This window comes from Canis aureus, chromosome 12 (genome assembly GCF_053574225.1).
Source record: "Canis aureus isolate CA01 chromosome 12, VMU_Caureus_v.1.0, whole genome shotgun sequence".
NCBI lineage: Eukaryota > Metazoa > Chordata > Mammalia > Carnivora > Canidae > Canis > Canis aureus.
Window position 1 is genome coordinate 60456056 of NC_135622.1, and position 26734 is coordinate 60482789.

General features: G+C 55.1%; 1 protein-coding gene across 3 annotated transcripts in view; it reads right to left on the reverse strand.

Annotated features, from left to right (window-relative positions):
• RNF144A (ring finger protein 144A) overlaps positions 1–26734 on the reverse strand; it is a 115582-nt gene that overhangs the window by 37395 nt on the left and 51453 nt on the right. Inside the window, exons 2-5 of one of the 3 annotated variants that reach the window (XM_077844231.1) lie at positions 16926–17159; positions 16361–16500; positions 15726–15878; positions 4053–4198 (exon numbers count right to left, since the gene is read on the reverse strand). In XM_077844231.1, the coding sequence (XP_077700357.1) occupies positions 4053–4187 (135 nt within the window). In that variant the 5' untranslated portion in view covers positions 4188–4198; positions 15726–15878; positions 16361–16500; positions 16926–17159. Of the gene's footprint in view, positions 1–4052; positions 4199–7875; positions 8208–15725; positions 15879–16360; positions 16501–16925; positions 17160–26734 lie in introns of those variants that run through there. The other 2 variants (XM_077844230.1, XM_077844229.1) reach the window with 2 other exon arrangements.

Consider the following 26734-nt stretch of genomic DNA (forward strand, 5'->3'; position numbering starts at 1 on the left):
ACCCTCCTCTGCAGGGGACACACACTTCTCCCTAGGGGGCCCCACCCCCTCTGCAGGGGGCACACGCTTCTCCCTAGGGGGCCCCACCCCCCTCTGCAGGGGGCACACGCTTCTCCCTGGGGGGGCCCCATCCCCCTCTGCAAGGAGCACATGCTTCTTCCTGGGGGGCCCACCCTCCTCTTCAGGGGACACACACTTCTCCCTGGGGGCCCCACCCCCCTCTGCAGGGGGCACATGCTTCTCCCTGGGGGGGCCCCACCCCCCTCTGCAAGGAGCACATGCTTCTTCCTGGGGGGCCCACCCTCCTCTTCAGGGCCCCACCCCCCTCTGCCGGGGGCCTATCCTCCTCTGCAGGGGGCACACACTTCTCCCTGGGGGCCCCCACCCTCCTCTGCAGGGGCCCACCCGCCTCCGCAGGGGGCACACGTCCCTCCCAACACCTGTAAACACCCTGCAAGAGAAGCAGCAAGTGTGGACCACACTTCTTATCTGCTGAATGTGAAAAACCAAAGTCACAGGGATCCCTGGGTGGCGCAGCGGTTTAGCGCCTGCCTTTGGCCCAGGGCGCGATCCTGGAGACCCGGGATCGAGTCCCACGTCGGGCTCCCGGTGCATGGAGCCTGCTTCTCCCTCTGCCTGTGTCTCTGCCTCTCTCTCTCTCTGTGTGTGACTATCATAAATAAATAAAAATTAAAAAAAAAAAAAAAAAAAAAAAAAAACAAAGTCACAGAGGAGCAAAACTGAGCCTTTCAGCCAACATCACCTTCACCGCAGAGACCTCCCAGTGGCAGGCGTGTCGGAGGTGGCTGGGGTGGGAGGGCGCTAACACCGTACAGCAGAGGCAAGAACACCAAGCGGCCACCATGCCATCCACTCCGCAAAGACTCATTTGCTCTGAACCGAGAGTCTAGGAGCCCAAAGTTTGGAAGAACAGAGAGACCCCCGGGCGACGCTACTGATGGGAGAGTCGGTGCGTTTCCATGTGGGGTCTGTGGGGTCTGGGTTGTGTGGATTAAGAAGGCCTGGGACAGAAGGCGGCACAGATATGTGACTCTGGGCCCCCGGCGGGGACAACGTGAGTACGTGTACAATTGCTCAGAATCGGGATGCCCGCTAATTCCAACAGAGGGAGAGTCCGCTCATGTCGCCTCGCTTGGCTCAACGGTCTCAATCACCCATGCAACTGCAGATCACTCCATCACACGGGGGAACCAACACTTAGTTTGTTTGCTCTTTGCTCGTGGATGAGACGGGGCCAGGGGAACACTAAGCATCTCCATCTGGGTGCCTTGCCTACGATGGGGCAGGGCTCCAGGGACCCAGATGGGTCCCCCTGGGTGAGAACAGGGAGGGGGGACTGGGGATGGAGAGTCGAGCACACGGAGCAGGGAGACAGAAAGCAGGCCCCGAGCATCCTTCCTGGGTCGGAAGGTGACGAAGGAAGGCCCCTGCCCTGGAGTGTGGCCTGCAATGACCCCAGAGCAGCCCCCCAGGCCCGGGTGAAGTTCCCCAGCAAAGCAGAGGCCAAGAGTCAGCGTTTTCCTAGGGGCCATCAGTAGACAAACACCGGATCTGGATGCAAGCTACAAGCGCGCTGGCATCGTGGCAACCCAGGGAGCATTCTAGGGCAGGCCACGCAGTCTTCCTGGGCTGCACTCTTTCCATGAGAAGGGAGAAGCATGCCCACTTTACAAGATTTTATGACAAGTGAGAGAAAGAGGAAGGCAGGTGTTATGTCACCAGCAATAACATTGTTCCCATCCTTTTCTAGCCACAAGGTAGGGTTTTAGAGGGGCCCTAAAAGCCCGACATAAAGACAAGAACCGCTCTGGTGTGCCTATGAGCAGTGTGGACAGAGGCCGGAGGGGTCCGAGCAACGCCCTGACACAATGCAGATCAGAGGCTGGTCTACAGGGACCCAGAGGCCCCGCAGAGCTGCGTGTCCACGTGGCCATCATCTTGGCAGCTGGAAGCCCCGCACCTCAAGGCACCTCACCCTGCAAGTATGCCTTCCCCCCTCTAGAGACCTGAGACTAGGACTGGGCCCCAGACACCGCTGAGCCCCCAGCCCACGGAGCAGAGACTGGGGATCTGTGCCCCACCGAGGCCCAGGGCGCTCGAAGACCCAGGAGCCAATGCACAGGACAGAGATCATGCAGCAGACTCCTGGCCCCTAGGCTTGGAGGCTGGATACAAGGCAGGCCCCTGGTCACACGGCAGCATTTCCACTCAAGAGGGTCCGAACTGCAGAGGGGGTCATTTGAACTGGCTATAGAAGAGCACGAGGATGGGCAGAGCCATCACGGAGACAAGCAAAGGTTGGGGGGATCCTGGCATGATGGGGCCAGACTGCGAGGTTTTTGCTAGGGTTACCACCGGGTTCTGACGTGTACCAGCGACAGACGTGGGAGGCCTGGAGGGTCTCGGGACGAGGGAGGCAGCGTAGGGGTGCAGAGACAGGTGCAGTGTGCTCAGCCCGTGAGCCAGCTGTGGGTCATCAACGCCTCCACAGGCCAGGGCCACACACGGGGCACAAAGCTGGGGGTTCAGACCGTGGGGACATTTTTCAGCGAGACCAGCTTTTCTGTGGGGCACCGTTGGCCTCGGGAGCCACGGTCCGGCCACTGTGGGAAGAGGACCTGCTACAAATCCCGGGGCTCGGCGTGTTCCAGGGTGGGCTCCGCCGTTAGCTCCTGGGGGACCCAACACAGATGAAGCCGGAGGCGCCGGCGAGGTCAGCCACAGAGCCTGCATCTGGAGGCAGATGCCCCACTGCACCGCCCTGGGTTCCCCCTTGAGGTCACCGTCCTTCAGAATTTAACAGTAACGAAAGGAAAATGAGTCCCATCCCCAGGGTTACCGGCTGGAGGTGTCTGGCGGCCTGTCCCACATCCTCTCCCTCCCATCCTTCCCCATCTCAGGAAAACATCGAAAGCAACTTCCTGCCCTTCAGGTTGGAGTGACCTTCCTGAGGTTTTAAGGAGACGCATCTCGTGCAGGGCACACGAGGAGGGCTCGCTGCAGTGTAATCCCGTGAACGCTTAGGGACTAGCCATCGTGAGTCCTGAGCAGACCAGCTGTCTGGGGGGGACAGAACCCTGCTCAGAAGTCAGAGGACAGGGGCACGAAGGTCCGCGAAGCTCCCTCTCCCCATCTATGAGACCGACGCGGTAATACCGAACGTGCCCGTGTCGCCGGGACATCGTGAGACACACATGGAGGAAGGTGCGTCTGTACAACACGGGCAGGAAGGGAGGATGCGTCTCCTGCAAAAGGTAGGGAAGGCTGTCTGGTGACGGATTTTAACCTGGACGTCTGCCGCATACACCGGCAGGCCACCCAGATGGTCCATGTATAACACGGTTAAATTCAGAAGCAACTTTTTTTTTTTTATAGTTGGATGAAAACTGTTCTTTTTTTTTTTCTTTCCTGGACTTTTTTTTTTTTTTTTTAATGCCTTGACTGGGAAGAAAAATCAAGTAGAACTCAATTAGATGAACTGAAAATAAGCCCTATATCCTCACTTTCCCTTTCTGAAGGTGGGAGATGCTGGTCTGAGTTGGGCCTGTGGTTGGGGCCCAGATAACACAGGCTACTTCTTACGGAAATTTTTTTTTTTCTTACGGAAATTTAAACGTGACTTCAACATCCTCTTTAGCACCACAGTGGTGAACGTGGACACGAATAGCTAAATATTCTCACTGTGCAACCTCGCTCGGTTAGCACGGACTTATGATCTCAAGCACCTGATTGTTCAATTTAAAATGAGGGGGGCGGAGGAGGCTTTTTCTTTCTGGAAAGGAAGGCGTGTGTCACCTTCGGGTTTTCTAACCTGCTTTACTAGCTTCTGAAATTCTGTTTAACGGAGATCTTCGCATCACGAGTGCCTGTGATGGAAATCTACTGGGGAGCCTGACTGGTGTTAATGGGAAATTCTCTCAATAACCGCGGGAGAGACCCCGTCACGGGCAAAAGTGGGGTCAGAGGTTTGCTCGGTGTCACGACGCACGAACGCGAAAGCCTCGTCCTGAAATCCTTTCAGAAAGACCAACCAGAGTACAGAAGATGCACTGGCACTGGGCTATAGTCGTCATCTGCTCCACTGGGTACTCCCCGAGACACAGCTTGCACGACACCAGCGGATCGAGGGCCAGGTCCCACGTGGGCCGGTACCGCGCTGTGGTCATGGCAGAGCAATCTGAAATGAGAGAAGCACAGGCCGTCAGACCACCGTGGCCTCCAGCAGGACCGAGGCAGGAATCACGCCTGGGGCCCCTATGGTGGCCAAGTGACTCAACAGGCCCAGGGCTTTAGACGACTCGTCGGGTCCTCTGAGGTGTCGGCTGGGGCTCCTGACCCAGGTCTGAGGGTGACCCCTTCCCCGTGTGAATGGTAACGATCGTGTCTACCCTCGAAATGGCAAATGAGTCATCCCAGTCCCCCTCCCTCCCCCCATCTTCCTACAGGCACTGAGTCAGACACCTCCCACCAACCAAACCCCTAGACCAGAGGCGGAAAACCGCAGCCAGGACGCAAGAGAAGCTTTCGTTAAAATGGTCTGATCAGATGAAAGTGTCAGGTTCCTGTTGTGGGAACATCCCAGGGGAAGCAGTGGGTCACCCGCCTCTGTCCTCAGCGCCCACCAAATGGGACGCACCTTTCCTCATTGGCTTCCAGTGGCCCAGGTGCCACCTGACCCTCCAGCATCAGCCCGCGCACCACTGCTCCCTAAGCACTGGCAGGTTCTCTAAAACTTCAGGGGGGCCTGGGCCCCGGGGCAGACTTGTCCACTTACAGGGCCACGTGCATCTAACCACACCCGGTGTCTACTAGACACTCCATCACACCAATAAAAGTCACCTTCCCTTCCCCATCCTCCCGAAACATTCTCTGGCCGCTCCCTAACCTGCCCAAAGTCGGCTTCCTCATAGCACGTATTTTTCTATTTATATTTATCGCACTGATTTCCACTGCTTGCTGCCTGGAGATGGCGGGGCAGGTGCGTGCCCTCCGTTCATAGCTCAGCACCTGACCTGTAATGGCCTCTCCACAGCGGCCTGTCGAGTGAGTGAACAAATCCTTGCATCCAGGGACATGCATTCCCACCCTGAACCCCTGGCACCTGATTTAGGCCTGCAATCAATCAGTAACAGTAAGCTCCCCAAACTCAGAAGTGGGTTAAGATTCTGTTAAAATTTTGGACACATGGGCAGCCCGGGTGGCTCAGTGGTTTAGCGCCGCCTTCAGCCCAGGGCCTGATCCTGGAGACCCGGGATCGAGTCCCACGTCGGGCTCCCTGCATGGAGCCTGCTTCTCCCCCTGCCTGTGTCTCTGCCTCTCTCTCTCTCTGTGTCTCTCATGAATACATAAATAAAATCTTAAAAAGCTGACTGATAACCTAAGGCAGTGAGTGTATGGTTTGCATGAGAAATCAATGTTCCAGGCACTTGGCAAACGTGAGAATAAGTCTGGGAAGATTCTGTCAAGTAGAAGAGCTGCACGAGGAAGACGAAGCTTGCGTTCGGAAGGGAGGTGACACTTCACACAGGTCACAGAGAGCGGATATCAAAATGGGAGAGAAGATAGGCTCAGACCTTTCCCCAGACAGAGGGTGGCGGCCCCACGGCAGGGGCAAAGGGATCTCTCTGCTTGGAGCAAACGGAAGGCCCACAGCTGGCGCGGGGCAGCGGCGTGCCCATCATCCAGCCGGGTGCGCCGCTGTGCGTGGGTGACGGGGCTGATGACCACGTCTCCCAGAGGCGCTGTGGGGGACTGAGATCACGCCAAGGACCTGGCACCAACAGGAAACGCCCAGGAAGGACCCCACTCCCCTTCCCCTGCAAGGTCTCATTCGGCCATCCTTTCACGGATCTGCGAGAAAGGCGGTGAGGATGCCCGTGAGCTCGCAGACTCTCCGTCGCGTGTACAAGCTACCCCTGGGGACAGACGCTGTCCTGATGCCTTCTCAAAGTGTACTTCTATCCCTTTCTCCAGCTTTGTCAGTCGCAGCTCACTGGGCATCGCTAAGCGAGGACTCAGGTAGGACACAGCCCTGTGGACTCTACGCCGGGCGTCCAGACTCAGGGACAAGATACTGCACAACCTTGGAAGGGCTCAGAGGAGAAGACGCAGCAACAGAGGACAAAGGAACGTCGGGGCTGTGACCATAACAGACACGCAGGGGAGACCGTGGCCTCTAAAGGCCCGAGCACACGAGGGCAGCTGTCGCCTGGATCCGCGCTGCGAGTGAGGACAGGAAAGGGTCGGTGCCCGGGACGACCCCACCGACACCTCCCAGGACAGCTCATAACCACAGCCACTTAGTCTACAGGAAGTGCACCTTCTGCTGTTAGGAAGGAACTCTTCAGCACAAACTCAAATGACTTTTATTTATTTTTTTTTTAAAGTATACTTTTATGTGCTTTATTTTTTTTTATTTTTTTTTATTTTTTTTAATCTATTTACCTATGATAGTCACAGAGAGAGAGAGAGAGAGAGAGGCAGAGACATAGGCAGAGGGAGAAGCAGGCTCCATGCACCGGGAGCCCGACGTGGGACTCGATCCCGGGTCTCCAGGATCGCGCCCTGGGCCAAAGGCAGGCGCCAAACCGCTGCGCCACCCAGGGATCCCTTAAATGACTTTTAGATTGGTTGGAGCTTTCTGAATAATTTAAACAAGGCTCATAATTTGACCCATGGCCGATGGGGCCAGCGCTCAGATGACCCGGGGTCACTCAGCTACCTGAGGGTGCAGTGGGAACCAGAGTCAAGTTCATTTAGATTTGGAACATTCCTCTACACCTTGAATCCATCTATTATTATTATTGTTGTTGTTGTTGTTGTTGTTATTATTATTATAGGTGTCCACAAGCATTTTTGAGCCCGGGCTCACGAGTCAGGGTTTCTTTTTTAATTTGAATGTAAACATTCCTCTACATCTTTTTTTGTTCAACTCCTGGATGATTTTGTTGCTTAAAGCCCACTGTACAGAATGATGATTCTGTTTTGACTATGAATACTAGCCAGCCCTAAAAGGGATCAAAACCTGTAGCAAAAAAGAATTAAAAAAAAAAAAAAAAAAAAAAAACCTGTAACAGAAGCAGAAGCAGAAGCGCTGCAGGCCTGGGGTGGAGGCCACAGACTGGCACGTCCCTCCGGGAGAGCGGGGGCAGGTGCCCCGAGCTGTCAGGCCCCGGCCCTGACTCCAGAGGGCGCTACAGCGGCCTCAGGGGGATGAGGTCCCCACCTTGGATGGGAGCAGACCTGGTTCAGACACTCGTTCTGTCACAGGGTCGCTGACTGTGGAGAAACCACTGAACCTCTAGAACTTCAGCGTTTTCACTTGCTAACACTACCCACCACCGCCTCCCACGTGCGCTTGTTGTGAAGAGTGGGAAGAAATATATTCAAGGTTCCTGGGACCTTTTACCCGCCTGGTTAAGTGGAAGTCACTACCATATGTCAGGTGTGAGACCCTGGACGTGAACCCACAGGGACTGATGGGACCGACGAGCTGCTGAGCAGAGAAACTGTATGATGAACTTCATCTTTCAGGGGGTCACTGACGGCGGTAATCTCTGGAAGAAGCCAACCAGAACTGAAGCCTCCTGCTTTTTTGTCTTTCTTAAAGATTTATTTAAGAGAGAGAGAGAGACAGAGAGAGAGAGAGAGAGAGGCAGAGAGACAGAGCACGAGCATGAGAGCCAGAGGGAGAAGGAGAGACCATCAAGCAGTCAGTCTCTCGGGGGCTGAGCGCACGCTCGGACGCGGGGCTCCATCTCACGACCCAGAGATCCTGACCTGAGCCAAAACCAAGAGCCAGTAGGTCGCTTACCCAACCGAGCCCTCCAGGCGCCCCCGAAGCCCCCGCTTTACCGTGCGCCGTCAGGGCGATCCAAGGATGGGGTGGTGGCCCGGGATGCACGGTAGGCGGATGGCCAGACACCGGCCCTCGCACCGGGCTGGCAGCAGCCGCTCCAAGTCCCGGGCAGACCCTGCACCCGTGGACACGCGGGGGCCCCCCAGCCGTGCACCGCCCGCGCGGGACCATCTGCCCTCTCCCGGCCTGTCCGCTCCCAGCATCTCCTGCTCTCCCAGCCTCTGGGTTTGGCTCCGTTTCCTGTTTACAGCCTCTCCGAAGACGTGACCCTTAGCACAAGCTGCACGCTTGACCTCTCGCTTCCTTTCCTCCCGGACCACGATTTCCACTTGACCTCTAGGCAGCGTGGCTTCCCGCGGCCCCTCGCTTCCCTCCCCGGGAACCGCTCTCCACGCCGGTCAGATCCCGATCCCCTGGCACCGCATCAGGATTCTTTCTCCTCTACGTGACGTCCTCCCTGAGATGCCCCGAATCAGGATTTAAACACACAACAGCAGGACAGATTTTACTAAAAAAAAAAAAAAAGACACCGTCTAAGCCCCTCATGGACCACCCTCCACACTGCATGGGCTGAGTATGATTCTGCAAACACTGAACAGCTGCAAACTTGAAATAGGAATTTGCTAGGGGAAAAGTCACAATGGACAATAAAAGAAAAAACAGTCTTTGTTTTCCTAATGTGAAGGTCAAGTCATATGCAGCCAACTATTTTTAAGAACATCTGGTCAATTATAAGCCTTCCTCAATGTAAGTAATTCAAAGTGTTTCTAAGGGAAGCTGCTTGTTTAGCGGGCTGGGGTCCTGCAGCGCCGTCCGCAGGTCAGCACAGAGCGGTCACACGCCCGTGCACGGGCTGTGCGACCGGGTGGCTCCCCACCCTCTCTGGCCTCACCCCTTCAAAGACATCAAGGGAAACAGGGGACTCACTGCAGGCCAGTCGCTGCCCGCCTGCCCCGCTCTGGGCGACTCCAACACGCTCCCGTGCACCTAAGCAGGCTGAGTTTCCCCCATTTCCTCCCTTCCGCACCCCATCACCCCCTGCCCGCCTCCATGCCCACCACCAGCCCCTGTTGCTGTGAGGTCTCCCCGGGTTCTCTCAACCCCTCAGCTGTGCCCCCCCGACCCGAGTCTCCACGACATGTGGTCGATTGGTTCTGAACACACGCTCCCCAAAACACCAGCATCAGCACTGCTGGAGAACTTGCTAGTACGCGACTCTGTGGGCCCTGACCCAGACCTACAGAATCAGCAAGTCTCAGAGTGGGGCCTGGGAGGGGGGAGAGACCCAGCAATCTACGCCTCCAGGAGCCTTCCTGGGGATTCTCCTCCACAGCGAAGCCTGAGAGCCACTGGTCTGCGTCGCTGAGTCTCCAGCACTCCCACCAGGTCCACAGGCTCCAGAGCCCACCTGGGCTGAAGGCCGACAAATGCCTCACCCCTGGCAACACCACAGCAGAGGATCCGCGTCTGCCAGGCGCTGGGCTAGACTCTGCATATTGGCTTTCATTTCATCTTCCTTATGACTCTCGGGGTGAGCGTGGCTTTCCAAGTCTGCTGTATGGGTGAGCTGATCTCCCCAATTTTTTTTTATTATCTCCCCAACTTGATAACACATTATTCCAGGCTAGCTGCTGTTTCCTACCCTCTCAACAGTGCTCGTCACAGGCAGATCTTCGTATTACACACACACACACACACACACACACACACACACACAGTTTCATGTGCATCAGGCATCATGTTAATCACTTTCATAAATTATCTCATTTATCCACACTATGACTTTGAGACTCGAAAGATTTGCCATTATTCCAATTCTACAAATGAGGAAACCAGGGCACAGAGACTGGGTAACCTGTCCAAGCCCTGAGTGGCAGTGTGCAGGACACAAATGCACAGGCAGTGAACCATCCTGCTAGCCCTCCTTTGCACAGGAGAGTGGGGCCTCCTAGGTCTGCAAAGACACAAGAGGGAGGAATTTCAGTTCTGCCTTGGAGCTTCCCGGGCCTTACTGGAGCGCTTCCATGTTGGCAGGGCTGGTGGAAAGCTGCAGCCTCATAATTTGGGGCTGTCAGTGGCCGCAGGAACATGAGAATGGTAGCCGAGTAGAAAGTTAACTGTAGAGATGCTGACTTATCCAAGGGCTGATTATCCTGATCCTTCAGGAAGCAAGGGATATTACCTCCTCCCAAGGAGAGGATGACAGCTCGATGGTAAAAGTTCACTATTTCCAGCAGCTGCGTAGCCAGGGATTTATACCCAACTAATTTGAACACTTGCATTCCCAGGAAAACTTACACAGGGACGTGCAGAGCAGCTTCATTTGCAAATGCCAAACCTTGGAAGCAACCTAGGTGTCCCCTTCAGTGGGGGAATGAAATACCCCAGTTTGTTTAAACTGGTGCTGTGTCCAGACAATAAACTATTATTCAGAGCTACGACGAAATGAGCTATGAAGCCATGAAAGGACATGAGGGGGAACATAAATGCATATTACTGAAAGAAAGAAGCCAATCTGAAAAGGCTGCATCTGTGTGATTCAGAATATATGACATTCGGGGACACGTGAAACTACGGACACCAGTGACTGCCAGGGAGGGAAAGGGGGATACATAGGCAGAGCCAAGAGGATTTTTTAGGACCGTGCAACTACTCGGAATGCTATTGCGTTGGGGGATACATGTCATTATACGATTGTCAAAACCCACACAATGTCCAACACTGCGAGTGAACCCAAATCCAACTGTGTCCCTTCTCCCCAAACTCCTATGCTGTCGCCCTAACCCTTGATGGGACTCTATGCCTTTAGGAGGTAATGAAGGTTACATGATGTCATACGGGGTGGAGCTTCGGTCCAACAGGCCTGTGGCCTTCAAGAGAGGACCATCTGGGTCTCTCCCTCTCCCTCCCCTCATTGCCTCTCATCTTCATGTGAGGACACAGGGAGAAGAAAGAGGGTTCTCACCAGAACCTGACCACATTGGCACCTGCTCTCAGACTTCCGGCCTCCAGAACTGTGGGGAATAAACTGTTGTTTAAGCTGCCTGGTCTACAGTGTTTTGGGACGGCAGCCTGAGCCAACACAGTAAACCTGGGGGTGATTACGATGACTCACCCACGGACCAGAGGCCCCCTCTGGGGCAGGGTGTCAACAGGGAAGGAGTGAAATGAAGGAGTGTGCGCATGTGGGGACACGGTGTACGTGGGAACTCTGTACTTCGCCGTCAATTTTGCTACGAACCTAAAACCCTGAGAAACAAAGTCTTTTTTTTTTTTTAAAGGCTACATCCTGTATGGTTCTAATTATATGACATTCTGGAATTGGCAAACTGTAGAATCAGTAAACAGATGGGCAATCACAGGGGACTGGGAAGGAGGGAGGAGGAGGAGGAGGAAGGCCGATTAGGTGGGACGCAGGGGCTGTTGTAGGGGGTGGGAAGTATTCTGTATGATGCTGTAATAGTACATGCGTGCCGCTATGCATTTATCAAAACCCGTAAGACAAAACTTTACAGCACAGAGAGAGAACCTGGATGTATGCACATTTAAAAAAAAAAAAAAACTTTAGGAAGTCAGGGTATCCCAGGTGGAAAGCAGACAGTGAAGAGAGACCCTTACTCTACTACAAACCCACAAACCAATCTCACTGCAGGGGTGGGGGAAGCGCTGACCTGCGTAGGTCTGGAAACCAGTGGAATCTGCAAAAGCGCAGGCAGACGGAACTGTCTACAGGCCCCCCGAGCCCTGGTGGATAAAGCTGCCTCCTCAGGGGTGTGTGCCAACAACGCTGAGGCTACCATCCACATGAACAAATAAGCCAGGGGACGGCTGGAAGGCAGGAGTCAGGCTTCTCGCCGCTGGAGTGGAAGGTCCCAAACAAGCGAGGGGAGGCGGCTGGAATGGTCGGGGTGGTCCTGGGTCAGAGCCGGAGGCCCCGGCGGGCACGCACGGTTAGCCTGATAGAGGCGCACGCGGCCCCAGCAGGACCGCTCAGACAGGTACGAACACGCAGGTTCACAGCATGCAGCTCTACCAGCCGACCGCGCCCTGATGCAAGGGCACCCCGCCCGCAGCAAGCACCCCACGTGCCCAGATCTTGGTTCCTAACAGTCGCGCCCCAACAGAAGGAACGAGGCTACAATGGCAGATTGAAGGACCTGCCCAGGAAACGCTCCAGCTCATTCTGGTGAGTCCTGCAGCGCACAAAGCAAGGAGGTGCTCCAACGGGGCAGCCAGCCACACTGCTGGGGACATGTCACAGCCACACAGGAGCCAAAGGGACGGGCTCCCAGCAGCTGAGGTGGGAACCATGTGGACAGCGAAGCAGCAGGATTATAACAAAAAACAGACAGTGGGGAAGCCTGGGGGGCTCAGCAATTTAGGGCCACCTTCTGCCCAGGGCCTGATCCTGGAGACTCGGGATCGAGTCCCACGTCGGGCTCCCTGCGTGGAGCCTGCTTCTCCCTCTGCCTGGGTCTCTGCCTCTAATGAATAAATAAAACCTTTAAAAAAACAAAACAAAACAAAACAAAAAATACAGTGAATGTCCATAAGCTCATCCTGGTGTAAGTAAGTGGCTGACTATGTAAATAAATAAATAACCGGGAGAGCAAAGAGGCTTCTCACACGCAGAGAAAAAATCCAAGTAGTTTTGGAGGCTGCTCTCCCCGCCTCCAGGAACTGGAGCCTCACCCCCGACTCTACGTGTGGCTGCTCACGGTGACTTCCTCCAGCAAGGACAGCGTGGACGTGGGGACGGGGCTTACTGCCTGGTGGAGAAAGCTGGCCCACCCCACAGCCAGGTGACCCGGGCGGCGCCGGCCGCGCTGAGTCACGACCACCCCACGGACCCCCTGATGTGGCGGGACAGACACAGCCCTTGCGTCTCTGTGGTCTTCTTCCCAAAACCCACAACCGCAGCCTAATCACAGGGGAAACATCACTCAAACCCCAGGCAAGTGGCGGCTGCAAAACCGAGTGGTCTTCCCCACAACCATCAGGGTCATCAGAACTAAGGAAAGTCTGAGACACTGTCACAGCCCCGAGAAGCCCAAGGAGACCAGAGAAGTGAAAGCAGTGTGGCGTCCCGGGGCGCCCGGTTGGCTCCATCAGGAGCACGTGACTCTGGACCTCCGGGTTGTGAGTTCAAGTCTTATGCTGGATGCTGAGATGATTTAAGAATAAAGTCTTTAAAAAGGGGAGAAGGGGGCACCTGGCTTCGGCTCAGGGCGTGATCCCAGGGTCCTGGGATCAAGTCCTACACCAGCCTTCCCTGCAGGGAGCCTGCTTCCTCTGCCTATGTCTCTGCTTCTCTGTGTCTCCCATGAATTAATCAATAAAAAACATCTTTAAAATAAAAATTTGGGGAAAAAAAAAAAAAGAAGTGCAGGTCTGGCCATGTGGTGTCCTGGATGGGATGGGTCCCGGGAAGGAGAAATGACATTAGGTAAAAACCACAGACGTGGGAATGAGGTGTGGACTTCAATCAGGGATGTCCCGGCGCCGGCTCAGGAGCTGTGACAAATTCAGCTCCCCCCTGCAGATGTCACTAGTCAGGGACGCTGGGTGCAGGAGCAGGCGAGCTCTCTGGACTTCCGATCTGCGTCATTTTCCTAAACTGAAACCCAAATCTGCTAACCTAAATCTAATCTAAATCTGCACATCTAAATCTGAACCGTACAAAAATAAAAAGCTTATTAAAAAAAAAAAAAAAAAGAACTTTACTTTTTCCACTTAAACCCAAATAAGCCTATTGAAATGCAGATTCAAGCGGAAAGGGTAACATTTTTAAGCCAGCGCTTTCCCCCATGGCCTTACCTCAAGTGTGACACTAACAATCTGAGAAACACTGTGCTAATTCTAGTGGCACAGGTTTGTTGTTGATTTATAACCATCAAACTCTGTGTGGTTTTTAACATTCTGACAAATGCAGTGACGTTCCAGGAAGGGTGTCAAGGATGAGCAGAGTGGACCCCAAGCACTCGCTCAGATGCAACCACACATCGTTCATGTTTGGGGGCCGGGGGGCTGCGCTCAGGCATTTCCCTGAAACGGGCTTCGCTGCACTCAAGAGTTTGCAGGGGCGGGTGGGGAAGAGCAGGCCCCATCCACGGAGCAGGAGCCGCAGACCAGAGGGAGGGTCCCCAGCTGTCCGAGCTGCCACCATGCAGGGGACCAGTTCCCAGCGACCCGCAGCTGCAGACACGTGCAGTGCAGCTTGGGGTGCTCTGTCCCTTTCAAGCACACGTGCACAGTGAGGGAGAACAGGGGCTTCCTGATTGTGTGCAACATCTGCAGCAGGTGTACCCCGAAGGCCCACGTCATGGGAGCCACTCGTCCCACAGGGCAGGCCCCCGGCCTCCCGTCACCGCACGGCACCCGGTCTGTACCGCCCCCCCCAGGAGGAGAGGCCAACAGGCCAAGACTTCCAGGAGCAAGGCCCCCAGGACACCCACGCGGACGAATCCTGCAGACAACACCCTAGAGAAATTTCCAGTGCTGGCCAGGGCCGTGGCCTGGAGACTCTTCCTCCCCAGGGCTGGGCGGATCTGCAGACCTGCTGCCACAAGCTGCCTCTCTGGTGGGTGGCTCGCTTGGGACACGGTCAGCATTTGTGGCTGAGAACTCGCATGCTCGCTGCTGAGGGGGATGAAATGGTCCACGCGCAAGCTTCAGGTGTGGTAGTCGCGTCCCGCCAGGCCCGGACAAGCCTGGTGCTGCGACCTCCCACCCGCATGAAACGCCCAGGAGACACAGAGGCCCTACTGTCTCGACTCCAGTGTGCCCACGTACACACAACACTGTGGCTACCAGCAAGTGACGCTTTAAAAGTCAAACATGGGGAGGATCCCTGGGTGGCTCAGCGGTTTAGTGCCTGCTTTCGGCTCAGGGTGCAATCCTGGAGTCCCAGGATCGAGTCCCGCGTCAGGGTCCCTGCATGGAGCCTGCTTCTCCCTCTGCCTGTGTCTCTGCCTCTCTCTGCCTTTCTCATGCAAACCATACACTCACTGCCTTAGGTTATCAGTCAGCTTTTTAAGATTTTATTTATTTATTCATGAGAGACACACACACAGAGGCAGAGTCTTCAAATCTACTTGGTTGGATTTCGTTTCTTAACACGTGAACGCACACACCACAATTTCTCAAATGCAGATCGATGGTGCTGGGGTGGAGAAAACCCCGGAAAGCGTTAGTACTCAGCTCGCACCTGCTGCAACAGCGGGCAGAGACCTCCATCCACCCAGTCACCAACCCCACCGTGTCTGGTTCCAGCGCCGTTCCAGTCACCGGGGATGTCCACTCTGAGCAGATGGACAGACGGCCCTGCCCTCCGGGAGCCTACACTCCACGAGGGTGCGGGGGGGTGGAGAATATATCACTCAGGGCAGTGGATACGACCGACACACAACAAGGCAGCCTGTGTGCTCGGGGGTGGGGGGATTCAGCCGGGATGGGGACAGGGCGCAGAGAACGTATGCAGGCCGGACAGAGGACCGAGCGGCCGCACCGAAGCCAGGGGAGGAACGGGTCTGGAGGCTTCAGAGCCTCTCCAGCATGCACCCCGCTGCTGTGGGAAAATGTGTGGCCCCCTGAGCCCACCCCCTCCCTGCCCCTGAGGCAGACCAGACCGTATCAGGGAGCGGGCAGCAGGCAGGGCGGCACTGGGCTGGCAGGAGCTCCCTCCAGCCTTTCAAGCCGGGTTTGTGAGGCCTTTGCCTCGGACGGCGCTCAACCTCAGAACACTCTTATACCTTTTTAAAGATAAAACAACCAAATCACAAACAAAGAAAAACCAGTAAAACCTAAATGACTCACGATCTGGCCCTTTCCAGGAAAGTCTGCTCACCTTCATTGCACGGGTTGGCATCTGGGCCTCCACGTGTGGGGCCGACTGAGGAATCCTGAGCAAAGCTCACAGACGCTCTGGAAATTCCTGCTAGGAACCCCTCTCCAGCTCCAGGTCAGGACCCCGGCAAGGACTGGAGGACCCGAGTCCTTCCTGAAAAAGCCACCGAACGCTGAACACGTCGCCCGTAAGCCGTGATGTCAGCCTCCCAGGACGGAGCGGGACCAGCACTCCTGACAGGGGTGCAGCCTGTAAAGGACACTTCTGTTTCCCCCCTTGGCACTCCAGCCCACGGAGACCCACGGGCTCCAGGACATGCTCCAGAAAGAGGTCAGCATGGGCCACAGGGCTCAGCCCGCACACCCCGAGCTTTGGGGACACTTCTTGTGGGAAAGCCCACGGGAGCCTCTAAAGCCCCTGTGCTCCGAGGAGGAGCTCTCCCTGCCGCCCCCTGCAAGCCCAGCAGCCCACGTGGGAGCGCAGCCACATTCAGGCTCCCCAGCTCGAGATCTGGAAGCGGCAGCGAGTGGCATCTGCCAACGGGGACAGACAGGTAAGCCCCACTGGGGAACAGGGCTGCTTCTCCCTGACCAGCACACATCGCCCCCGCGAAAGAGCTCTCCTGTGGGCTCTACCTTTGGGCATCATCGGGGCTCATCGGTAATGACTAATCGTGGCCACCGTGCGTGGAAGTGGGCAGGATCCACGGCATTCTGGTCCACGGGCCTCGACTCCCTTCCCAGTGCAGCAGCAGCCTGAGAACCGTGAGAGGGCTCTATTTTTAGGAAACAAGCAGGACAAGCCTAAGGAATCGTATGTCACCCCAGCAGTGTGACGACTGTGACAACCACGTCACCAATCTTCATGTTTTCCAGAGCACGATGGCCCGCAGCCCATTATATCCCCCGCGTCCTCTCAATCCTCTGATCACCCACATAAAACCGCGGGGCATCCCCCCGCGCCCGCACCCATCACTCCCTGTCACCTTCCCTGTCTGGCACCCCACAGCCATTCTCTGACGTACGCTACGAGCAGGTCTGCATTTATTTGCTCTCTTCCCCGTCACGGATGGAAGCACCACAAGGAGGGTATTACCATTCAACAATCGGGGGGGAAAAAAAAAACAATCCTCCAAGGAAAAACTGCCAGGCATGATTTTGTTCTCGCCTTGACCGCCTAGTTAGGGAGGAAAAGACTTGCCTCAGCGGGGCGATGCGGGTGTCCCAGGGGTGGAGAGGACGAGTGCTTTCCCCAACAACCAAGGAGCCAAGCAACGTCCAGCTCACTCGCCCTGCGCAGCCAGAATAGAGGAGGTCCCCGGGTAACTATTTCCTCATCGCATACGCTGGATAACAATTGTGATGCTCGTAGGATCAGTGCCATGTTCTCTGGCTTCTGTGTTCCACCTTCTATTTTGCACTTGATCAATCAACCCTGGGGAGACAGGGAGTCAGCTCAATGGTCCTCACTTAACACATCGGGAGACATGAGGTTGGGGAAGATGAACGATGTGCCCAAGGCAACAAGTGGCCCTTCCAGGATTCTATCCCCAGTCTCCTGACTCGGGAAGCCCATGCTTCCTTCCTGCACAGCGGACCGGGCTGCACCAGGTCCCAAACCCTCACCCGATGGCTCACCCCACAGCTCACCCCACCACTCTCCCCACCACCCACCTTAATGCTCCACCTGCTGGAGCCTGGAAGGGCTCCTTCCCCCACCAGGCCACCCACAGCACACAAAGGGGCGACAGCGCACCCGGCTGTCCCAGCTTGGAAGAAAACACGAGAGGCTGCCCTCTGAGGAAATGCACCATTGATGTTCTGAACATTCCCCACCTGGGAAGAATATTTTCCATCACGGAGAACCGTCCAGTTGTTAAATGAGATACCTGGCTTAATGACGGTAACCATGAGACCATTTAGTCAGCTAAAATGCAGGAATCAGCCCAGCACTCAGGTTCCCCAATGAGAAGATGGGTCATAATCACATGAAGGCTCCTCCGTCTTCCCCCAGAGTCAACGCCAAAGACTGTAAATGCTAATATCCGGAGGGGAAAATCTCTCGTCTCACTCGAGCCTCCTAACCTCTGGATGAGGAGGGCTGGCCCTCGGTGTGTCCTCACACAGGCCCACCAGGAGGTCAGCAAGGGCCCACCCTCCGCAGCTCCGTCCCACAGAGTCAAAGAGACGACTCCCGACATTACTTGCATAGCCAGACCCCAGCCTCAGTCCCTTACCCACTATTCTAGAACATATATGTTCTCTCTCTAGATGTTCGCTATAAGAGAACACAGGCAAGGCCGCTCCAATCTCGCCCTCCTGGCCCAGGCGGAGGAGACCCCAAGTGCAGATGAGCCCGCTGGATGGAGAGAGCCACCAAACTCATGACACAGAGAAGCAATCCTGGTGATGTCGGGAGCCCCCTCAATGCCCCACCTGTTCCCAAAGCCTCAGCCACCCCCACGCTTCATCCTTCACCCAGACAACATTGGGAGCTCTATTAGATATAAAAACAGAAGCACAAAACTCACTCAAAATGAGCTCAGACATGGAGGCGTGGGTCCGGGTGCACGAGCAGAGGAGCCCGGAAGAGCAGGGCCGGGGCTCCAACTGCAGAACCTGCTCATGGTTTCCGGAATGTGCAGCTTTGTTCAAAGCCCACCCCTGGGGGAGTCAAACCTAATCAAATAAACTGATGCAACCTTTCCTGAAGGGAAACGGAGAGGTGAACTTCAAATTATTCCCAGGAAAACAGCAGCAACAAGCTGGGAGCAGGCTTCCAGGGGGAAGCGTTCCTGCTGGGAATAACCCACAATAACCCGCGTCTACGAACCATATTTACTTCCAGGCCGTTGTCCCAGCCTGGCCTTTTCCTCCCAGGACCGGGTGCGGAGCCGGGGTGTGTGGGGCCCGCGGCCACGGGAGCAGACGCAGAGCCTCAGAAGTCTGCATCGGGGAGGGACGGAGCCGTCGAAGCGATAATGGGTCTAAGGGGACCGTGTTCTCTGGCAGACGGAAAACTGTCAGGTCACCTGAGAGTCATTAGTCTAGGAGAACAGCACCAAAGAGAAGGGAACCCACGACGGCCGCGCAGTGTTTCCCTCGTTCACACGTTAGCGCGGGCCTCGGACACGACGGGGGCCGTGCACGGATTTCCCGGCGTTCCAGAAGGCCCAGTTCGGGGGGCTGTGCGAGGCTGGGTCTCCTGTCCTCTCCCCTCCCAGCGGCTTGGCCCCACATGCCCCCTGTGAGGCGGAGGGAGGGGCTGGGCTGCTTTCTGGGGCTGCACCTGCAGCACCATGACCCCGTCGGGTTCCTCCCCCCCCGAAACTGCCAGGGTCCCCTCCCACTCCCCCCACACACGCTTCTCGACGTCCTTCCAGACTTTCCCCTCATCCCGGGCACTTGCCACTGTCTTGTTTCACTCCCTTATCTCGCTGATTCTGCGGCCCCTCCAGGACATGCCCTCTCCAGGGCAGCGATCTGTGTGTGCCTGGCTCAGCCCGGTACCCAGAGAACCCACGATGGCGCTGGCGTGGCGGAGGGGCAGTGCCACCGACCCTCCAGAGCTCCTGGCCGGGGGAAAAGCTGCGGTAACGTTGCTCAAAGGAATCGCCTCTTCTAGTAGCTTCGAAGCTTCCATAGGAACCGGGAGGATTTGATGGCCGTGTAACGTCGACTACCTGGTATAACATGCGGCATCACGGCCGGTACGATGCGCCGTATGTGGAAAGTCAATATTTGCCGAGTGGATGGCTTAGTAACTACTGGCAATTAAGTGTGATTTTTCACTACAGTGAAATAAAAACACTCATTTTGGCCCAATAAATTTATGTGAAAATTGCCCAGAGGACCATGGTGTGAACTCACGCAGAAAACGTGCCAGGCTTCTCTTCCTGGGAACCAGGGCGCTGGCTTCTGGCCTCGGGTCTGCCCTCCCCCAGCTCCCCGACCTTGGCGTATCTCAAGTGCTCGTGCCCTGATTAATGCACACAGAAAATGATAGGGTTCGTTCTCCACCTGTAAAAATCAGCTGCACATTATCTAAATTATAATAACTGGGTTAGAGTCAAGGAAAAACCCATCAACACGACTAAAGGAAATGCAGGGGCGCCTGGGGGCCTCCGCCGGTGAAGTGTTTGCCCTCGGCCCAGGTCATGATCTCAGGGTCCAGAGATCGAGCCCCGTGTCCAGCTCCCTCCTCAGCGGGCCGTCTGCTTCTCCCCCTGTCCTCACCCCTGCTCATGCTCTCTCTCTCTCTGTCAAATAAATAAATAAAATCTTTAAAACAAAAGGCAAATGCAATGATAGGACTTTTGGACGGGCAACAGGCAATACTCACTAATGCCCTTAATAGTGTCTAAATCTTTTGATCAAGGAGCCCCATTTCTGAATAAAGAGGAAAGGAGAAAAAATGAGTGGGAAATATCAGAAAGGGAGACAGAACATGAGAGACCCCTACCTCTGGGAAGTGAACTAGGGGTGGTGGAAAGGGAGGTGGGCCGGGGGTGGGGGTGACTGGGTGAGGGCACTGAGGAGGGCACTTGATGGGACGAGCACTGGGCGTTATTCTATATGTTGGCAAATTGAACACCAATAAAAAATAAATTTATATAAAAAATAATAATAAAATTCTAATTAATGAAAAATTAAACCTTTAAATTGTTAGCATAAGTTGTCTTTCTATTGTGCAAATAAATAAACATAATAATAAAAAAGGAGCCCCATTTCTAGGAATTCATCCATAGAATTAAAAAAAATGTTCGTTACAATATTTCCTATAACCTTATGTAAGTTGAAGCACATAAAATGTGATTTTTTAAAAGCCTATCAAACCAGTAAAAGCAGAAGAATGGTAAAGTGTGGACGTACCGGTTGAAGTTCAAAATAATACAGCACATGAAAAGAGTTTTTTTGTCAAAATCTACAAACCTTTGCCTACGTTTACCCACTGACCCAGAAACCCCACTTCTGGGCATGTGAGTGGTGTCTAAAGTTAGTCACAGCGGTCCCGTCTGAAATACCAAAGGCGGAAAAACAATCCAAGCCGGACACTGGGTAAATAAACTGTGAACATCCACACTCCGGACGCCAGGCCGCTGCAGACCGAGCGCAGGGCCTCCCAAGCACTAAAATGGAAAGGTCTGTAAACACAGGAAGTACAAAGAGCCAAGTACACGGCGGTAGGTGTTTTGCCCTGAACACTCTGGAAACCTCAGGTATACGTGCATTTATTTTTATTTGCATAAAGCAACAGTGGATGGCTACCTTAGCTCCTAATTAAAGCAGTCTCTTAATGAGGTGGGCAAGCTTGAGGGTAGAGAGAATGGCCCAGGCACAGGGGCAAACAGAACATCCCGATATTGGGACGTCTGGGTGGTTCAGCGGTTGAGCGTCTGCCTTCGGCTCAGGTCATGATCCCGGGGTCCTGGGATCGAGCCCCACCTTGGGCTCCCTGCTCAGCAGGGATCTGCTTCTCCCTCTGCCTCTGCCCCTCCCTAGTTGTGCTCTCTCTCTCTTCTCTCTCAAATAAATAAATAAAATTTTATTAAAAAAATAAAATTACAAAGTTTTGTGCTTGCTGTGGCAGCACATATATTAAGGTCACAATGTTTTAATAAAATGAATTTAAAAAAAATAAAATAAAATGAATTTAAGTATCGTACCCATGGGAGTTCGGGATAAAGAAAGGGTCTCTCTCCTGGGCTTCCTTCAGTCAAGGGAGAGCCTATTCACTCAGCGCACCTGCTCGCCTACTTAGAGTTAGGAAACGTACATCACTATTACATAAATCGAGAGAAAAGTTCCGAATGATATTTAATAGCATTTTTCTTCTCTGAGCTAGCTCAGAGTTCCCAAAATGTCAGTGTATATCTGCTCTCCTACACTCCTCTTCCGAATTTAAGATCTGACATTTATTTTATCGTCAAGAGGTTCAACATCCTCCGATGGGCTGCCTGTCGGAGCTGAGACTTCAGACGAGCACCTGTCAGCTCCAGAAGAAAGGCGTTCACAGTGTCAGGCTTTGGCGGAGAGTTTTTGGTTTTCTCACAAGGTAAAAAAAAAAAAAAAAAGGCGACATTAACTCAAATAAAAATTAAGGAATAATAATGTAACTACTGTTTATTGAGAACTCCTCGGCCACCTGCTCTCTCAACAGCTTTATGAGGTAGGTGCCCTCATCCCGTGTCTGGCAGAGGGTCCCAGGCGCAGGGAGGCCTGCTGCGGAGACGGGTCCAGTCCTGCCCTCTGGGCTGAAATGAAGCTAAGACGGCGTAAAGTAGCAGGTGTCACGAGGCGGTGACGCTCCTGGCCACGCATAGAACCACGCTTCAAACACATGCTTGCTCAGTAAGGACTCTCTTCGTTGGCTCGCATGCTCCTGGAGAACAGGTGTGAGTTCCTCCCTCCCCTTCCACAGATTAGTACCTGAGAAGGGGCTGGTAAAGGAGCAATCTGTGACCCGCTGATGAGCACTAACCACGGCCCACGAAACGATGGAGTCCAGAATTATGACCCAGCCCTACTTTCTACATCCTTCCTCCCTCTGCTGAACAGTGCACTATCCGACAGCCCAGGAAAGGTACAGAGCGTCGGCTGACAAATTTTATCCACAAAGGGTCAGATAGTAAGTATTTTGGGTTTTGAGGACCACACAGCCTCCGCAGCAACTACCAGAGTCTGCTGCCGTAGCACCAAGGCAGCCAGACACAGATCCTAAAGCACAAGGTGCAGGTGTGCACCGCTGACACAGACCAGAGGCAGACCCTGGTGAAGGTATGGTTGGTGAGACTCCTGCCCGCCATCCCAACCTTTCCCCTTCTCTACATGGTTAGCTCATCTCACAAAGTTTCTTTTTCCCCCTAAATTACATTTCCGTTCCAAAATGCCTGAGCCTGCTGTGAAGACATCTCACAACCTCATCCTCAGCCAACGCACAGCCCTCGCGGCCTCACAGGACTCGGACCCGGTCCACATCGAGAAAGAACATTCTATTTTGGCCACGCGCTCTAGTGCTCATTGCCTGAAGACGTCTGGGCCTTCCCACACGCGGCCTTCGCCGGCGCCGTTCCAATGGCACAAACGTCCACCCTCCTCCTCCTCCACCTGGTGAATCTGTGTCGTTCCCTCATGAGCCTCCTGGTGGCATCTCCCAAGACCCCACAGCACAGGCGTGGGCACCCCCTGTGAATCTCATGGGCCCCGCGTCCTAGGAAACCCACCCACAACTTACCTCTGCGGTAAGTCTACAAGACTCTCAGGGTCAAAGCCAGGCCACCTGCCCTCACGCTCCCGACTCTCCGTAGCTTTGTTCTGTGGGTTGGATGACCACACAGCACCCTTACTATGCCCACACTCTCAGAGAGGCCTAGGACATGCCACAGAATGGACCCAGCCAACCTGTGGCTAAACAGGTAATGCAATTCTGAGAGAAGAGCTCAGCCTCCTTATCCAAGGAGCGTAAGACACCACAGGAGCCTAACACAGACAACACCCTTCCTGGAAGGCGTATGGTCTCTGGGATCAGAGGCCATTGGGTTTGAACCCCAGCTCAGCTGCCGTATTACCATGAAAGCCACGCTACTGTGGCCAGTCCCATAAGGCTCATGGTTCCCATGGCACCATCTTGAACCATATGACATGCAAAGTGTTTCCCTTAACCCTCTCACCAGCTGTGAAGTGCACACCCTTATCCCCACTTCATAGATAAGAAGACTGAGATGTTGAGTCCCACAAAGTCTCCAGTGCTAAATATCGGAGGTAATGCGGGTCTCACAGCTCCAACCGTAACTCATGGCCTCGTGGGGGCTGCTGCTGGTGGTGTCTCCTGTCGCTGATCATTCAACATGTGCTTTTGGGATTATTCTACTCCCGTTGGTAGAAGGTGGGCCCCGTCTGGGTAAGGTGAGCTGGAGAACTGATCTCACACAGCCCAGGATGGGAGCCCGGGCCTTAGCCTCAGTGGCGTCAACGTGCTGGACACCCCGCAGAGGCACAGCTGGCTGCCTTGTCAGCCACGCTCACAAGACACATCTGCAGCAAGCAGCCGATCCCTCGGGTCGCAGTGTCCGTAAGCTAGAGGGGCCAGGACGCGGGGCACCCTGGAAGGGAAAGAGGTGCCAAGGGGAGTCCAAGCCCACTTTTCCATTCCGAGAAAGAGCAATTAGCCCATAGAACCACCTGGGGCTGTTTCCACTTCACCCAACCCACTCAAAAAATTCTTCTAAAGGTAAAAATAGGTTACAAACATATGAGATGTGCAGTTTGAGAAGATGAGTGGGGGTGAACACCAGAAGTTATATAACATCCCTGCTGTGGGGTTGGGGGGGTTGTCTCCCAGACTCTGACAAACGAACAAAGGGGCATGGCGGCCCCTCAGGCTGTCAGTCCTGCTGCAGAACTGCCACGCCGATGAGCGGGCATGTGCCGCAGCCCCTGCCTGCGATGAGGAGGAGGGGGACCAGTTAAAATTAGAGTCTGCCCAGCGGTGTGCTGTTGCTCAGGCTCCCAGGGAAGGGGGGCTCCGCTGGCTCTAGGCTGCTTTGCTTTCACCTGCAAGAGGGGGTGGGCATGGAGGGGAGAGCCGTCCCTCCCGGGACACCACTCCTGAACCAGGCTACGGCTCACCCCCCCCCCCAACCGCCCCTTTTGCAAACCAGTAAGAAAAGATCAGAAAGAAAACGGCATTCGGTTCAAAGGAAGCGGAGCAGGAAGGCAGAAAGTCTCTCTTCTGTGCTCCCTTCGTGTGCAGTAGATCATGCAAGGCCTCATTTCAAAGGTGGAGGAGGAGGTGCAGGTCAGGGAATCCGGAGGGAGTTTAAGCCATTGCCAAAAATACAGTCAAAGAGCGAGGAAAAGCCTCGGGAATCCTACTGCCCCAGCCCTCATCCTCTGCATCACTCAGAGGTGAGCAACTCCCGCCGCTGTCGCCACAGAATAAACCAGGAGACGGGACTCCTAATTCCCAGATCACTGGAGCTGCCGGGCCACCCCACCGAGAGCCCAGGGCCTCCTGCCCTCATCCTGAGGAACCACCGGCGGCCCATTCCCAGCAAACCGTTCTATGGGGCTGAAACGATGGGCAGAGGCAGGACGTGCGCCAGAGCGCAGGCTCAGGGAAGACACGCGGCCATCCTGAAACCCCCTTGTCCTCAGCCAGACCCCACCGAAGAACCCAATTAATGTTTCAGTCACCATCCCATCACAAAAGCTGCTCCGTATTATATTCTGCAACCTTCATGACGGTTCTGGGACCTACACTGGTGAGCTCAGGACTACCCCACACACCAGATGGGCCGTCCCCAATCAGGGCGGCCCCCACCCACCCCGGCCACCCCCACCCCCCCGCGGCTCTCACGGTGACGGAGAAATCAGGCCGACTCCAGAAACCAGAAGGCTGAAGGCAACGCCTCGCAGACTCAGCAATCGAGGGAACGTGACGGAGCACCACTCTGCGTGGCCGTCCCAGAGTCCCGAGTGACTCCCGGGCTGGGGCCAACCTCAAGCCAGCTTCTGGAACAAGCACAGCACAACGGGGGCAGCAGGAATCCAGCAGACGGCAACAATATAGTAAGATCGAGTGGGGACCAGCGCTTCTGATTTTAACACTCGCCAGATACTCTACAGGGTGTGTGCTTGACTTTGTGATAAGAAAAACAGGTGAGGGCAGCCCCGGTGGCGCAGCGGTTTAGCGCCGCCTGCAGCCCAGGGCGTGATCCTGGGGACCCGGGATCGAGTCCCACATCGGGCTCTGCATGGTGCCTGTTTCTCCCTCTGCCTGGGTCTCTGCCTTTCTCTCTCTGTGTCTCTATGAATAAATAAAATCTTTAAAAAAAAGAAAAAAAGAAGAACAAGTAAGAACATGTGGCAACAAAAAATGTTTAGGGAAATAAGGTGGAGCCGGGAGTGATTTCCAGGCACACATTTCATGGTCCTGGAGGTGTGTGCTTGTTTTCTTTATTAAGAAACACTTTTGTGCACTAAATTTTGTGCAGGCCAAGGCTTTGGGAGCGATCAGTGTAGCTCAAAACTTCAAACAGGGAGGAGGGCATGAGAGGAAGCACAGGGAGCACCAGGCCACCGGAGGAGTCCCTGCAGAAAATGTGGCCCCCGAGGCCGGACAGACAGGAGGCTCACGTCGCCCGCTTCCCAGGCCAGGCCTGGTGGCCGAGCGCCGACCCTGGAGCCACAAGGCCTGGGTCGCACAGGCCACAGCCCCTGCTCTCCGGGGGAACCTGGGCAAGCCCCTGAAGCAATCCAGGCCTCGGTTTCCACACCCACAAAATGAGGATGACACCTGCGGTTTGCTAGGGCTGCCGGGACAGAGAACCCCCCAACCGGGTGGTGCAAACAATAATTCACTATCTGTCCGGCCGTTCGGGAGGTTGAAGTGTGTCATGGGGCTGGATCCTTCGGAGGCTCTAAGGGACAATCTGTTGCAGGCCCTGCCTCCCCTGGCTCGCAGGTGGCTGTCCTCCTGTGTCTCTTCCCACTGTCTTCGCTTCTTACGTGTCTGTCGCCAAATGTCCCCTTTTCACGAGGACGCCTGTGATGCTGGTTTACAGTCCACCCCAGGGACCTCGTTTCTCCCCGATTCCCTCGGAAGGGGGTGCCTGTCTCCACACAACAGCACATTTTGAGGTCCTGGGGAAAGGACTCACCTGTGGATTCGGGGGCCCACAGCCCACAGCAGTGCTTATCACCTCCGTGCTGTCGTGAGGACCCGACAGGGGAGCAGAGGTGACACACTGCTAACGGGGCCGGAACTCCATCAGCGCTCTGACGACCGGCGCTCCGTCCCTGAGGATGGGCCGTCAGCACGGCCACCGCCACGGCCCAGCAAGCCAGACACCCGCAGCGCCCGATGCCCCGGCCACGGCGCCCCTGAGCCGGAGACCTCATCTGACCTGCAGGAGTGAGGCACATCCGCCAACCCCACTCGCTCCCTGACGGGGGGACGCGGGGCGGCGGTCACTGCCGGTTCTGATGTTTGAGGAGGCCGATGTTCTC